The sequence below is a fragment of the Crocodylus porosus genome, unplaced genomic scaffold (assembly GCF_001723895.1).
Source record: "Crocodylus porosus isolate Cpor-Errol unplaced genomic scaffold, CroPor_comp1, whole genome shotgun sequence".
Lineage (NCBI taxonomy): Eukaryota > Metazoa > Chordata > Crocodylia > Crocodylidae > Crocodylus > Crocodylus porosus.
The window spans coordinates 94,622,144-94,636,319 of record NW_017728918.1 but is presented as its reverse complement, the minus strand read 5'-3'; the positions used below and the strand labels follow the sequence as shown (position 1 = coordinate 94,636,319).

At 42.8% G+C, this 14,176-nt stretch overlaps 1 protein-coding gene across 2 annotated transcripts in view; it reads right to left on the bottom strand.

Annotated features, from left to right (window-relative positions):
- DCBLD1 (discoidin, CUB and LCCL domain containing 1) overlaps nucleotides 1-14,176 on the bottom strand; it is a 34,161-nt gene that overhangs the window by 15,809 nt on the left and 4,176 nt on the right. For both annotated transcript variants that reach the window (XM_019537955.1, XM_019537956.1), the window contains exons 2-5: nucleotides 7,771-7,908; nucleotides 6,992-7,043; nucleotides 6,105-6,177; nucleotides 2,739-2,872 (exon numbers count right to left, since the gene is read on the bottom strand). In XM_019537955.1, the coding sequence (XP_019393500.1) occupies nucleotides 2,739-2,872; nucleotides 6,105-6,177; nucleotides 6,992-7,043; nucleotides 7,771-7,908 (397 nt within the window). The remainder of the gene's footprint in view (nucleotides 1-2,738; nucleotides 2,873-6,104; nucleotides 6,178-6,991; nucleotides 7,044-7,770; nucleotides 7,909-14,176) is intronic.

Below are 14,176 nucleotides of genomic sequence, written 5' to 3'. Positions count from 1 at the left end.
AGGGGCTCAACGCACATAAGCAGCAGCATCTGATGAGGTCAATTTCAGATCAAGTCACTAAATGAAATTTATATTTAATACTGAAATCCAGTATAAATGAGATTTTATTCAAAATATCGTTAGCTTTTATTTAAAAGGGATTTTTAAGTTAATAAAAATACTATTGTCTGTATGGCAAAGAGATTTTTCACAGGACTGACAGTTTCAAGGAATATTATTCCAGTGCCCATGTATTCCAAGGACAGAAAAGCTATTCAGATCTACTAATGTGCATTATAAAACCTCTTTTAAAGGTTGAAATAGGCTGGTTGCTCACTAAATTATGCCCATCACCTTTTTCTTGGAAAACACTCAGTTTACTCCTGCTTTGAAATAACTGTCTTAGATGGGAAGGGGCTCCCATGGTTTCTGACCTCAGTTCCAGCTGTCTGTGGAAGCTATCCCACTGCTCCCTAGACATGTTATCCAATGAATGTTAAATGCAAGGTGCATAAAAGTCACAAAAGCAGGCACCAGAAACAGGGGCAGCACTAGGGAGGGTTGGGGGGTGGCTATAGCCACCCCAAAATTCACTGTAACCCACTTGTAGCCACCCCTCCCAGTACCATCCATGCCCAAGCCCCCTGCACCTCCACTCTGGGCCACTGCTGCCTACGCTGTGCAGCTGAGTTCACCCTGCTCCTGCCTGCAGATGGGTGGCACTCCTTGCCCAGCCCACAGGGCCTGTGTCCCACCTTTGTCTGGGTAAGGAAGGAAGGGCAGACTGTGTGGATAACATCCTTTTGTGGATAACACAGATAAAACACATTTAAAGTGGGTATTGTTAAACTACAAATGTTTGGCTAGAAAATGTATATTGCAGTGCCCCCTCTCAATTTGCTGTCTAGCCCACCTCAGCCACCCTCACCAGGAAGAAGCTGGTGCCACCCCTGACTAGAAATCGGGGCTTACTTTCTTATAGGTAGGGAGTCACTCAATTTGCAATTTTGTGGAAATTGCAAAAACTGGGCATTGTCCATGAAATAGGGCAACGTCCATGAAAACAGTGAATCCCGGGACGTCATTCTCCCCTTGTACTCGGCTTTGGTGAGGCCACAGCTGGAGTATTGCATCCAATTTTGGGCCCCACAATTCAAAAAGGATGCGGAGAAGCTTGAGAGAGTCCAGAGGAGAGCCACGTGCATGATCAGAGGTCAAGATGACAGACCTTATGACAAAAGGCTGAGAGCCATGGGAATCTTCAGCCTGGAAAAATGCAGGCTCAGGGGCGATCTGGTGGCCACCTATTAGTTTATCAGGGTCACCACCAGGATCTGGGGGAACGTCTGTTCATCAGAGCGCCCCAAGGGATGACAAGATCAAATGGTCACAAACTCCTCTGAGACCATTTCAGGCTGGACATAAGGAACAACTTCTTTACTGTCCGAGCCCCCAAGGTCTGGAATAGACTCCCACTGGGGACGGTTCAAGCACCTACTGTGAATGCCTTCGAGACACTTTTGGATGTTTATCTTGCTGGGATCCTATGACCCCAGCTGACTTCCTGCCCCTGGGGCAGGGGGCTGGACTCGATAATCCTCCAGGGTCCCTTCCAGCCCTAGTGTCTATGAAATCTATGAAAGAGAAAAAAAACACTTACTAAAAATAAAATGCTGGTTCCCCAAAGGGAGCCAGCAGTCCTCATGGCTGCTGCAGGCTAGCTCCGCAGCCCGCTGGGGGATAGATGGGGGTTGGTGAGGAAGAGGGCTGCCAGCATGACAGGGGTTGCCAAGATGGTTGCCACCTCCACCCCTAGCTGCTGATTGGCTGAGAGGGCTGCCTGTTGTGTGGCCCCACCCTTTTCCATCAGTCATTGGGGTGGGGCTGCATGATGGACAGCCTTCTTGGCCAAACAGCAGCTCAGGTCAGGGCCACTGGAGCCTCTTGGCCAGAGGCTGGGGGAGGGGGGAGGAAGCACCACGATAAGCCTGCAAAAATGGCAGCTGGCTCCACAATCTTCCTGCAAAATTGGCTGCTTGCTTCCTCAGGTTGAATAGGTCCCTATTTATAGGGACCTGTCTCAATGAACCATGCTGTCTTGGCTTGCTCTTCTGGCCCCACATTTCTTCTCCTTTTTGTTACCTAACATGTCCACTTCAAGAGAAGGGCTGGAGGGTGCCCTGGACAATGTTGAGCCATGTTCTGGTGGGTACAGCATTTGCTGAGAAGTGGGAGACATAAGTTTAAACCATCTTAAGTGAGAGAAGCCTAGAACCTGGGTCCTTACTTGGCTAGTACACTAACCACTGTACTTCTGGGTTAAAAGACAGGAGAGTTCTCTTCCTCCTCCATCCTATTCCAGTACAGGTGGATATAGAAAATAACATCTGTATAAATGCAATCACCCCTCACCCCTCCAAAAAACCCCCCAAATACCCACAATCAAACACAGCACAGCTTGGTATAAATTGAAATTTGTAGTAATTAAAGCATGTAAGACATTAAACATTCTGCTTCAGCGTTTGGCTCAGAACTAAGGTCAATTGAATAACAGTATCAAAAATCCCACAACACTGTGGGACGTCTTTTACATGTTAGCTATCAATACTGTGCTGAACACCAACACATTCAGAAAGGAGAACAACATTGGAAAGAATTGCTGGAGTGTTGTCCCATTAGATTTTTGGGTTTTTTTCTGGTACAGCTGGATGATTATGTCACCAGCTTGACTTTCAGAGGGAAACCTCCATGAGACTTACTCCTGTGAAAGAATGCCGTTGGCTAGAATTCCTTCATATCGACTTATTCCCTTCTGCTGAATGACACTGATCTGGCCACCCAGCTCATCTGTAATAATTCCTGCATGTATGGCTGATTTGCACAACAGAGAGGTCTGAAATGCAGAAATCTGGGGTCAAACAAAATGCAAAATCTAGCAAGTTACTTATAGTTTTTAATCACAAATACATGAAAGCTAAAGATCATAAAATCCTGGAAAGGCAAAAAACTTTAAGGATGGCTTAGAACTAAACACTTCCCAACAGCTAAATTCTTCAGGAGAAACGGGTGAACAGTTTGTTTTTACAGAAGTTACTCCAGGATTATCTAACAAAGAAATATTCCCAGGGGGAAGGATGGGCCAGTGGTAAATGTGCAAGCCTTCAACCTAGGAGACCTAGCTTCAATTCTCTACTCCAGTGGTTCTCAACCTTTGGTACTTTACATACCCCCTGCCGACTGACGTGGCAAAAGTGAAACTGGAAGTCCCACTGTAGCACTTTTAGTTTCAACACCACGAGCTGAGTCCCACTTTTTTCACCGTGGCCCGGGGCAAAGCAGCCTGCATGGGGCCTCCCTCCCTATCCCATGGCACACAGACGCTGGGGTGTGAAAGCCCTGGTGCACCGGACATGGCAGGAGGGGTGGCGGACGGAACATGTGGCCCGAATAGGCAAAGACCAAAATGCAGCACCGATGTACCCCCTGCCTGTGTCTCGCGTACACCCAGGGGTATGCCTACCATGGGTTGAGAAACACTGCTCTACTCTGCTGCCAACTTCTTCACAATTTTAAGAGAGTCCCTTGCATTGGCACAGCTAGGATTTTGAAAAGGGGGTGCAGATGGTAAGCCACTTCATCACAAATGACCCAGCACATTTTCTCCACTTGAAGAGAAACCAGATGCTTTACTAATATGCTATACAAATACAGCTATTGGAATGTGCACTGATTTGCCAGATGATATATAACATTTAAAAAAACATAACGAACAAGGTGAAAAATAGTAAAAAAGATGTTATAGTTAACTGTACAGTTGCCATTTAGATTTATAAAACAAAATTTAGCATCCCTGAGCATCTTGCCAGTGCCTCCAATACTTCACTGTCAGTCATTTCTACTCTTGGGTTAGTATTACCACACTTGAGTAAAGGTTTTTAGTTAGAACTAAAAATAACCTTTAGGGCTATGAAATACAAGACAGACTACCAGGAATGGCTAACAGAAAAATTGTAAAAGAAAGGACAAGTTGAAGAGTAGAACATCAAGACAATAAAAAGGATAGCGGGTTATTAACACATGTGGAATGGAGAGAGATTAGCAGGAATCAGGGTGATGGCAATGAGCTATGAAGTCAGTCAACTCTTTCAGCACTGCCTAAATAGAAATGTGGCTGCCCCTCCCAGGCTGCTAGTTTTAAAGCTTGGGAGGAGCAGGAATCAAAGGGGAGTGCAACTGCATCACTGCACCCAATTGGGGTCTGCCCATGTCTCTTAGGGTACCTGTATATGAGTGTGGAGGCTGCTCTGATACGCTGCAATTACAGTGCACTAGGGCAGACTCAATTGAGTGGTAATTGCTGCATTCCAGCCAGGTTTTGTGTCCTGTGTATCAGCATCCTCCTGCTTCAAAATGGCAGCAGGGGCTCTTGAAATAAAGCTTGTTGAATGAGCTTCAGTTCGCACCATTTTGAAGTGTGGGGACGTTGATAAATGAGATCCTGCAGTGCTTTAATTAGGGTGGCTCTTGGAGCCACCTTAATTAAGTGCCATCTCCCACCCCAAAAGCATGTGTAAAAGTGCCCTTGGTTTCTCCCTCTGTAGGACCAACGTAGGAAGTGTGCTCAGTGTAACAAGTAACAGCAGGTTACTTGTACTCTGCAATTTGCTTAACACCCTTGATACCAACATTCTGTTGCTATGACAGAAACAACATGAATGAACAGTAAGAATTAATGCTCTATTCCTCCCACAGAAGGAAAAAAGAAAAGCTAATTTAACTGCCATAATCGGGGGGAACAATCAAAAGTACTGTGTGGATTTTTTTTTCACTGAATTTAGACACGTAGATTATTTGTTCCTAGTTTCTTACTCTGCACGGTGTCTACAACAGGGACATCCAGCAGTTCAAGTCCATCATTAACAATACTGGGAGCTCTATTATACATTGGCTGCCACTGACAATTCAAGTACCAATTGTCAGTTATACCAGAATCAATGGGTACTGTACTTCATGCCAGCAACCCACTTGCACAAGAACTCCCAATGTTATTAACATCTGAAGACCTCAACCATTAGGAACAAAATCCTAGCACAGGCAAGATATGAGTGAGGTCATGCTGACTGCTACTTTTCAGTTCACATCACCAGGTGTGGCACCTTTTTCATAGGCTTCACTGCAACTTTGTTGTTGTTGTTCATATCATTTCATCAGTCAATGTCATTTCAATTTTACAGTATAGAGAAATGCTTGAACAATTGCTGAGTAGCTTACACATGTACTGCCTTTTCAAAAACTCAGTCATTGATACATTTGTGAAGAGAAGTGAAACTAAGTAAACATGTATTATGTTCAGGCTTATCTGGATATAAAATGGAGGGATTAGAAAGATGTCACAGGGAGAAGGTTCCAGTAACTTGGGGCAGCTGGAAGGCAGGACAGGGTATGGCACAATATATAGCTAAATCTAATCACTCTTTCCATCATACTGAACTGAACAGATCAAACTCCCCTAAAGTCAATATGATGATGCAAGTTAACTGATTCAAGAAAGTAGTCGCAAATGGCACAGGGTTAGGAAATGTGCCACATACATATAATGGATCTTAAAAGAACTGTTGTGATATTACAGTCAATGTTTCTTCAGAAAAGCAAAATATTACTTTTTCCCCTAGAAGGAATGAACAGGGGAAATGTGAAAGAGCTTTGATACACAAATATGGGACTCTGCAGGCAGCAGTCTAAATTGAGAAATAAGGTACACAACAGTTCTAGAAGGTAAAGAGTTGAGCTTATAGGAACAGTTTAGTACACCATTCAGCAATACTTAAAAAGGAAAAATAAGCCACAGCTGTTAGAAGCCAGAAGTTATTATTCCATACACAGCTGTCTGAATGATTATATGCATCTTGCTCATAAACACCTGGCTGGCCTGGCTGGAAATATGAAGCAGTACAGGTGCCAATACCCACTCTGGGATTTTTAAAACAGCTGAGAAAAAAGCAGCAAAACAAACCAGGCAGCAAAATGTTAAAAGTTTTGTGTTATATTTAAGTTGTTTTAAGAAACCATGGAATTGCTTTTACACTCCATCTTTCCAAAGTTCCTCTTTTATCCTTCATACTTACATCTCTGTATCCTTCCACTACATTCCCCGAAATATCACCTGCTATGTCTTTGCAACCAGCGGGACAATACTTGCTGGAGGAAAAAATAACAGAAGTTTGTTTAAAATATGGTCTGCAGTGTGATATGCACATAAAATATGCCCACAGACCAAAAAATATTTTTAGAAGCATGTTCTAGCTGGGCATAAATTAGCATGCTTATAAAAGGTTAATTTGTTCTCAAGTTCAGGTTCATTAGTGTACTTCATGTAACAGCACACACCAACAGTCCCAGTAGCAAACACTTATGTTCTTTTTTTTTTTTTTTTTAATGCTGCTTGTTCTAGAAATACTATTACACAAGCTTTGCAGATAAGCAACCTGAATACAACACTGGCCATGCACACAGCAACAACTAGCTTACACTCCATTACTTTCACAACTTACTACAAGGCTGTTGTCTAAGGAACTAACCTAAGAACTATTTTAACTAGTCATCACAGATTATATTTATAACTGTTGGGTATGGTTTTGCAAGATGGATCATGTTGTCAACTCCCAATGTTGCAGAAGTTTAAGGGCACTCAGTAGCACAAAGGTCAGCCTCTTTTTAAAATGTACTATGCCACTGATCAATTATACTAAAAACCAAGACCTCTGTTACTGTATCCCCTTGCTTGTTCCAGAATATCCATCTTGGGAAGGTCAGTTTGTTGCTGTTCCAATAATTACAGTATTACCACGAAAAAGGAAACTGCTTTACTGGAGAATACATTCCTGTCATCAATATCAGAATTTTAAGCATGTTATGAGCTGCAAACAAGTTACTTTGTCCACAGACAACAAATAAGTCAGTTAAACAAAAGATAGCCTGGTAAGCCCAACTGGATAGCACTAGGCCTCCATACCTGTACTCATTCTTTGGGTAATGGTTTGCTCTCTCCAAACAGGTGATGAGATCTGTGAAAAGTACAAAGAAGAGGCAATCCTGACTGAAGAGCACAAGAACGAAGAAAGCCTCTCAAGATACTGTTTACACATATGCATCCTGACTGTTTACCTTTTGATTACCGACAGAAAGCAAGCATGATTGTCTCATACTTTTCTTCCCCCCCCCAAACAGTTTTGCATCTCTATTAAAAGGAATGTGCACAGCAAGATCACCACTATATCAGACTGTTAATTTTCATCAACCAGTCACCCCCATCATGGAGGCTGGAGGCCCTCAAGGTCTCAGAGGTTTTTAAGTTTTCCATGACACTAACTTATCATACCACAGGTCAAGCCAGTTGAGAGTGTGGTGGTAAATATTTGACAGGCTGGTACATATTTGAGTTAAGACATAATTTAGTGGGATGCATGGAGAACATATTTTTTTTTCTGCAGATCATTCATGTCTGACTTCAAAAACTACTAGACGTGTACAATGCCATTATAATTGCCCCCTCTATACACTGCAATAGAAAATGTTACAGTTCATGAAGATAAACTCCTTGGTAATAGCAGATACACAAAATATTAGGGTTTCGACATTACAATCTATTTAGTAGCATATTCACCTCTGTCCTTGTGTTTTCTTTTCTGTAATAATAATAAAATGTAGTACTGTAGGCCCTAGAGGCCCTTGGCTGCCTCCACTATCTTCATCTGTAACTTATGAAAATTTGTTTTGTGAATTCTACTATACCTGGATGATCAGTACTAGCATAGGACAACAGAAAACCCCGTCCCGATACATGGGACCCACTCCTGAAGTGAATAGTTGCTTCATTAGTATCCAAGATGATTTCTTTGGGTACAGGCATCACGTTACCACAGTATCGGCCTATGTACAAAACAAATAAAATGTCAAAAGCTTCAGATGACTTTAATAAAATAGGGCATAGACAGTCTTGTGATAAACCAAGGAGTTTCACAATATATTCATCCTCCCCTTAGTACAATTACAGATGATGACTGCAGTTTTTTGGATTCAGCCCTTTGTGAGTATGAAGTCTGCAGTTGCCATGACAAACGATTGGATTCCTGCCATTCTCTAAGCAGAGTAAAAATTCTGGCATTAACATTTCTCATCATTTTAGCCTCAAGTGGATGATTGGTGCTCTTTGGCTTTTGAAGTATAACATTCCTAAACATCCATTAGAGCGGAGTGGAATATTCAAAGGCAATCCAAGGCGGTCTGCAAAATAACCCTTCAAGATATACACAGGTCATTTTAGCAGTAACTGATACAGGATAAGATCACAAAAAACATGCAGGAATTTAAAGGAAAGTATAGCATGACTGGTACAAGAAAACATACCTGGGCAACTTTCACTATCAGATATTCAGAAAACATTCATTTTGCTACCATTCACTGAATTATTTTTCCTCTTAAGTCTTAAAATATGGTTTCTAGATGTTAAGTACATCTTGATATTAAGTTTGTCTTTAAAACTTAAAATAAACAGGTGGCACTGAAACAAATTTTGTGGCTACCTTCTGCCATATCCCGGGACATTAGCTGGGGCACTATTTTTAGGGATAATCTGGGATTTCTGACAACCACTACTTTTTCAGGATCCTCCCCTTTCTCTGACTGGGGTACAACCCCTGCTTTTTCCCACTGAAATTTGAACCAGAAAATACAGCTTGTGCATGGCCTTCCCTAAACCATATATAAACTAATATAGGAGTTAGTTTAGGCTTCTATTACTTTTCATTTAATTTTTGCAATCAATAGTAATAGATAGTACTTTTTGCAATAAATAGTAGTAGGGAGATGAACATAGTTTGGCAGAGACTTAATTTAAGAGGGGAAAGGAGAAAAAAAAACAGAAGAAAGAAAAACACTTGTCCTGCAGACAGTTCATATAGCTGAATGCACTGAAACCAGGGGTCTCCATTTCTTTGGCCTGAAGGAAGCTAAATTCTCTATACCCTTGCTGGGAGCCCTAAGAATTCTCTCAGCACCTTAGAGGCAGCATAATGGTGAGATAGAGGAGGCTTAGACTGAATTTTTGTGTTCACCAAACCAATTTGGATAAAGAGCCAGAAGGGAGTCACTACTTAACTCAACAAGGACATTTCAGGATCGTCTCTTTTGGTTTTATGGGAGATCAATTAAATCAGGGAAAGGAAAACTGATGAAAGAAAAATAACTAGTATATAAGCCAGGACTTTGCTGCCTACATACCTGTACTCTGATTTGGAAATTAAGGAAAAGGAAAGATTCATCTCAGGGCTATACATATCTTTAATAAAATGAATTTCAAGTGTTGTTCCCTGTGTCACAAGCTTTGGGCACATAAATAGTTGTTAGGGATACAAGTCTACCACTTGGATATTTCCCAAAGATCACAGGTGGTCTCCACATTATAGCCACAAAACACTGACTTTGGGATCCATAACGGCATAGCCACAATGCAAGTCTGGTGACCTATACTTTCCTTCAAGTACCCCAAAGATCCCTTCCATCTAGTTTTATGTGCAGTACAGAATGGGTTGATTCACGTAAAACCTCAAACAAAAATGGGAGATTTCTTACTGACTCAACAGCATTCTAGCACCAGCCCTGTGTAAACTGGTGTGATCAGGGCAGACAGGAGGTATTCAGGAATGGATAGGATTTGCTCTAAGTTTAAACATTAAAACCAGGTATAAACAACAGTAACAGGAAAGAAAGAAGCAATTATAACATTTCCCATGAGTATTCCTGTGTGGAAAAATGACTCACTGTGTGACGGCAAACAATTTCTAAGAAAGGGTTAAGCAAGTTACTTGGGAAAGGAAATTCAATCAGAAAAAGATAGCATCTTACATGTTCTCATACCAGAATATAAAGCTGATCCTTGAAATGGTCACTAATGTCAGCTTGTCGGGAAGAAAGAAAAAATGCTAGCTTAAATATTTGTTGACAATGTGAGCAGGGAACAAAATGGTATTTTTCCATATTCAACAGGGGGAGGAAAGCCGAGTACAAGGTTGGAGTGTGGGTGCGGGGGGCTGGTGCACGGGACAGGGCTAGAGTCAGAGCAGCAGCAGCTGCCTGCCCTCTCCCCCATCTACTTACCATCAGGCACATATCTGGCTCTAGCCCTCCCCCCTACCTACTTACCATCAGGCACAGCTCTGGCTCTAGCCCTCCCCCCGCCTACTTACCACCAGGCACAGCTCTGGCTCTAGCCCTCCCCCCCGCCTACTTACCACCAGACACAGCTCTGGCTCTGTTCCCTCCCAGGCACGGAGCAGATACAAGTTCTGGCCCATGCCCAGCCTCACAGCAGCACTGGGGCCAGAGCTGCCACTGCTGCATGGCTGGGCAGAGACTAAAACTTGTGCATGTTCCATGCCCAGAAGGGCATGGAGCCAGAGCCACACCTGACAGTATACAACAGGGGGCACAAGGAAGAAGGAGGCAGAAGCTTAAAGTGCGGCGCTGAGAAGGGACAGAGACTGCAAGGGCACAGGAGCGGTGGGGAGCAAGTCACGGGGCAAAGGCCCTGTGGTGTGGGGCAGGGGCAGGCTGATGGGGAGACAAGCGATGGAGGCACCTTCCCCCCAGCTCCCTGCTCCCTTGCTACTGCTTTCCTCACTGCAGAGGTGGTGGTGGGGGACAAATTTATGATGACCCTCCGATAATTAGGTTCTACACGTGGGAAGTAATAACAAGTTTATAATTTTCTATATACAGAATCTAATTATTGGGGGGTTACCTTATATCTAAAGTCACCTTGGATATGGGTAAACACGGTAATTACCTGAGAAGGCTTCAATTTTTTCTGTCCCCAAGTCCTTGTCTCCACACATTTTCCCACAAATACTCTCTCAGCTGTCTTCCATCTAAAGATTCTCTCTCTGTCTTTCCCTAACTCCCCCCACCTCCATACCCCTCCAAACAAAAAAAGACGGGGCATAATTTGCATCATAAAACTCATAAGAGATTTGGGGAGGAGGGAATCAGAAAAAGTTAGCACTCTGAAAATTATTACATACATCATTTTAATGTTTATTTCCAAACAAATACAACAAATAGTTATAGAAATACTCTTGTCATTAAACTTACAACTTAATAACAAATTGACTTGCTTATAAAACAGGTTCCAGCCCATGAATTGTAAACTTAGGGCAGTGTCCAACTGCTACAAAAAATTGTTACATTTTCTTGGCTCTAGATATTGGTACTGCAGAACTTAAACATCTTTTGCAAGCTGCTGAATCTCTGCAAACAGTCTGAGCACAGTCCCCCTGAATAACTGAACTGAGCTCATAATGCTAAATGGTCTTAAACTTTCACCAAGCTTTATAACATTTCAATGCTGTCTTAACTTCAGGTATTAGTGGATACAGCAAAAGCCTTGAATTTTGTAAATTCTCACATGTGTATTGTGGTTATGTAATATTTTGGCTAGGAGGTGTTCTTTATGTAGGGAATTATAGGGTGCCTTCTTTTTCAATGTTTATTATGGAGTTTGGAGTTATCCGATACTTACCTGACAATATTGGTTAATATAAGTAGCAGCAGTCACCCTTTTTTTGCCAAAGTCTTTTTTGGGTAGCTTCTTGCATCTCCAACAGAATTAATCTATCTTGGATTAACAACTGCAAAAAATCTGGGATGGTAATTGCTAGGCACAAGATTCTGTACTTTCCTCAATTTTCTAAATGTATTCTAATGTTCTTAAATCAGAAGAGTGCCTGTGGATACAGCATAAACTTTTTTTTAAGGTTAGGCTCCACACCAAAATTTCACATGCTGAAAATGTGATGATCAAAGAAGCTGGCTACCTGCATGACTAACCTTTACGATCCCTGTACTCCTTCTTGATCAAAGGTAAACCAGTGCAAGAGTGATAGGTAAAATTCTTCATGTTACCATATTTACTCAGATCCAAGACAACCCTGAATTTAAGATGACCCTCCCAATCATTTGATTCTATATATGGAAAATGTGTAAACTTGTTATAATTTTCTAGGTACAGAATCTAATTATCTGAGGGTTGAATTCATCCCCCTGCAGGGAAATTCATCCCTCTGCCCCCTTGCCCTGTGCCTCCTACTTCTTACCCCTGCAGCCTTCCTGCCTCCCCTGCCACCTACACCCCTACTCCCACAACCTCTGCCTCTTCCCTCCCACTCCCCACAGTCTCTGCCTCCCCCTTACTGTCAAACACTCTATTCCCTCCCTGGAACACAGCATGTGGAAGCACAGCCCCTACTGGGCCAAACTTATTATTTTCCCAGGGTGAAACTATAGGGAGAGAATGTAACTGCACAGTTCAACTCAGATGTTCATGACTTCCTTTGTATCAACTGTATATAGAAACTGCTCAATTCTATCTTCAGTGAGAACTTGTCTGGACAATTTATGAGATTACCTGAAATACGAGAACAATACTGCAATCACAGCAAGTTTCCTGTAAAGGAAGGGGGGGGGGAAGGGAGAGAAGAACCTCTGGTCACACCCTTCATCTAAGCATTACATTTAATGCAGCATATAATAATAATTTTAAAAAACCTAGCTGGGTGAATCCCCTTGAAACATGAGAGGTATGAGAACCTTTAAGAGAAATTAAAAAAAATCTAGTTCCACTAGAACAGTCGTTGCAGCTATCAGAGGTTCTCACATAATCGGAAAATGCTCACTTGGTCTGACAAGGGCATGGGGAACAGAAATATTTTCATTGTTTTTTCGTGCAGTCAGCTTCATGATATCAAATATAGTATTAACTATCCATACCACTAGCAGTCATACAAGAAATACAGTATCTACCCACCAAAGGCCTTTGTGCTTAAATATTACTTCTGATTTCAATGCGTCTTAGAAGAAATGTATATTATGGACTTGTTTCTCCAGCAAACGGAGTTGCTACAGCTATGTTAATATACAAATGAACAGCTGACAAAGGTAAGTTAGTTTCACCAAAACTGAAAGCTTTTGTCCTCTGAGGATTAATACACATATTAAAACCTAACTCTCAGCCCCACCTATTACATTAAAGGCAAAGTTTGGTTGGGGCTTTAATTTATAATGAACACCATCAGTATCTTTGCAGAGTAACGAGCCAGGAAGCTCTCTGTGTTCCCTGTAAGGTAGGCCTGTGAAAAGCAGCTAGTATTCAATCTGGATTTGGATTCGGCCAATTTGGAGGATAGCATGTCGATTCGGTGATTCAAATCACTGTCCCAAATCAATTTGGCCAAATCTGATTCAGAAATTTGGCCACTGCAGAGTCGACCAAATCTCCGAATCAAACAGAACCCATCCCCCGCCCGCTCTCCCAGCCCATGAATGGCTGCCCCATCTGGCCCTGTCTTGGCTCTTAAAAAAAAAAAGGCCCCACACTTACCAGCTCCTGCCAGGCCAGGGGTGCGGGGTGATCCCTGCTGTACCTCACTGCCCCATGCTGTGTCGGAGGCTCTGCCATGAGCCCCCAGAAGTCCCGACGGCCACTGCAGCAGCTGGTTAATGTGGAGCTTTTGTTTGTTTTTAAGTGCCTGGATGCTGGGGCCAGACAGGGCAGCCAGCCATTGATGGGGCTGGGAGAGCAGATGGGGGATTGTGGCAAAGCCCCCCATACAGCGTGGGGCAGCAGGACCACTTCCCCCCTCCCCTCTGGCTGATGAGAGTGGCACTTTAAAAAAAGAGCTGGAACACTGGGGCCATGTGGAGCAGCCATTGATGAGGCTGGGAGAGCGGGTGGGGTCAGAGGGCACTCAGGGAGCACTGGAGAAGCAGGCAGGGGATGGGGCCTGGCAGGGGTCCCCCCATGGTCCCTTCCCCCCTCCAGACCCCTCCCTCTGCTCCCTACTTACCAGCATGGAGACCGGGTCTAGTTCCATGCAGTGGCGAGTGGGGACTGCCTGAACCTCCAAATCTTTTCTGAATCAATTTGGAGAACTTTGAATCAATTCAGACCTTTTTACTGGTCTCCTGATACAATTCAGATTCAGAGATTCAGCCACTGAATTGGGCCGGATCTCCTCCGAATCAAATCAGAACCCAAAGCTTCACAGAGTCCTACTGTAAGGGTCCAGTATCAGCAGTTTGTTTTACTTTGTTTTTTTTTACCATTCAGCTATTTTAAAATAAGACTGTAAAAGTCTAACTGGAG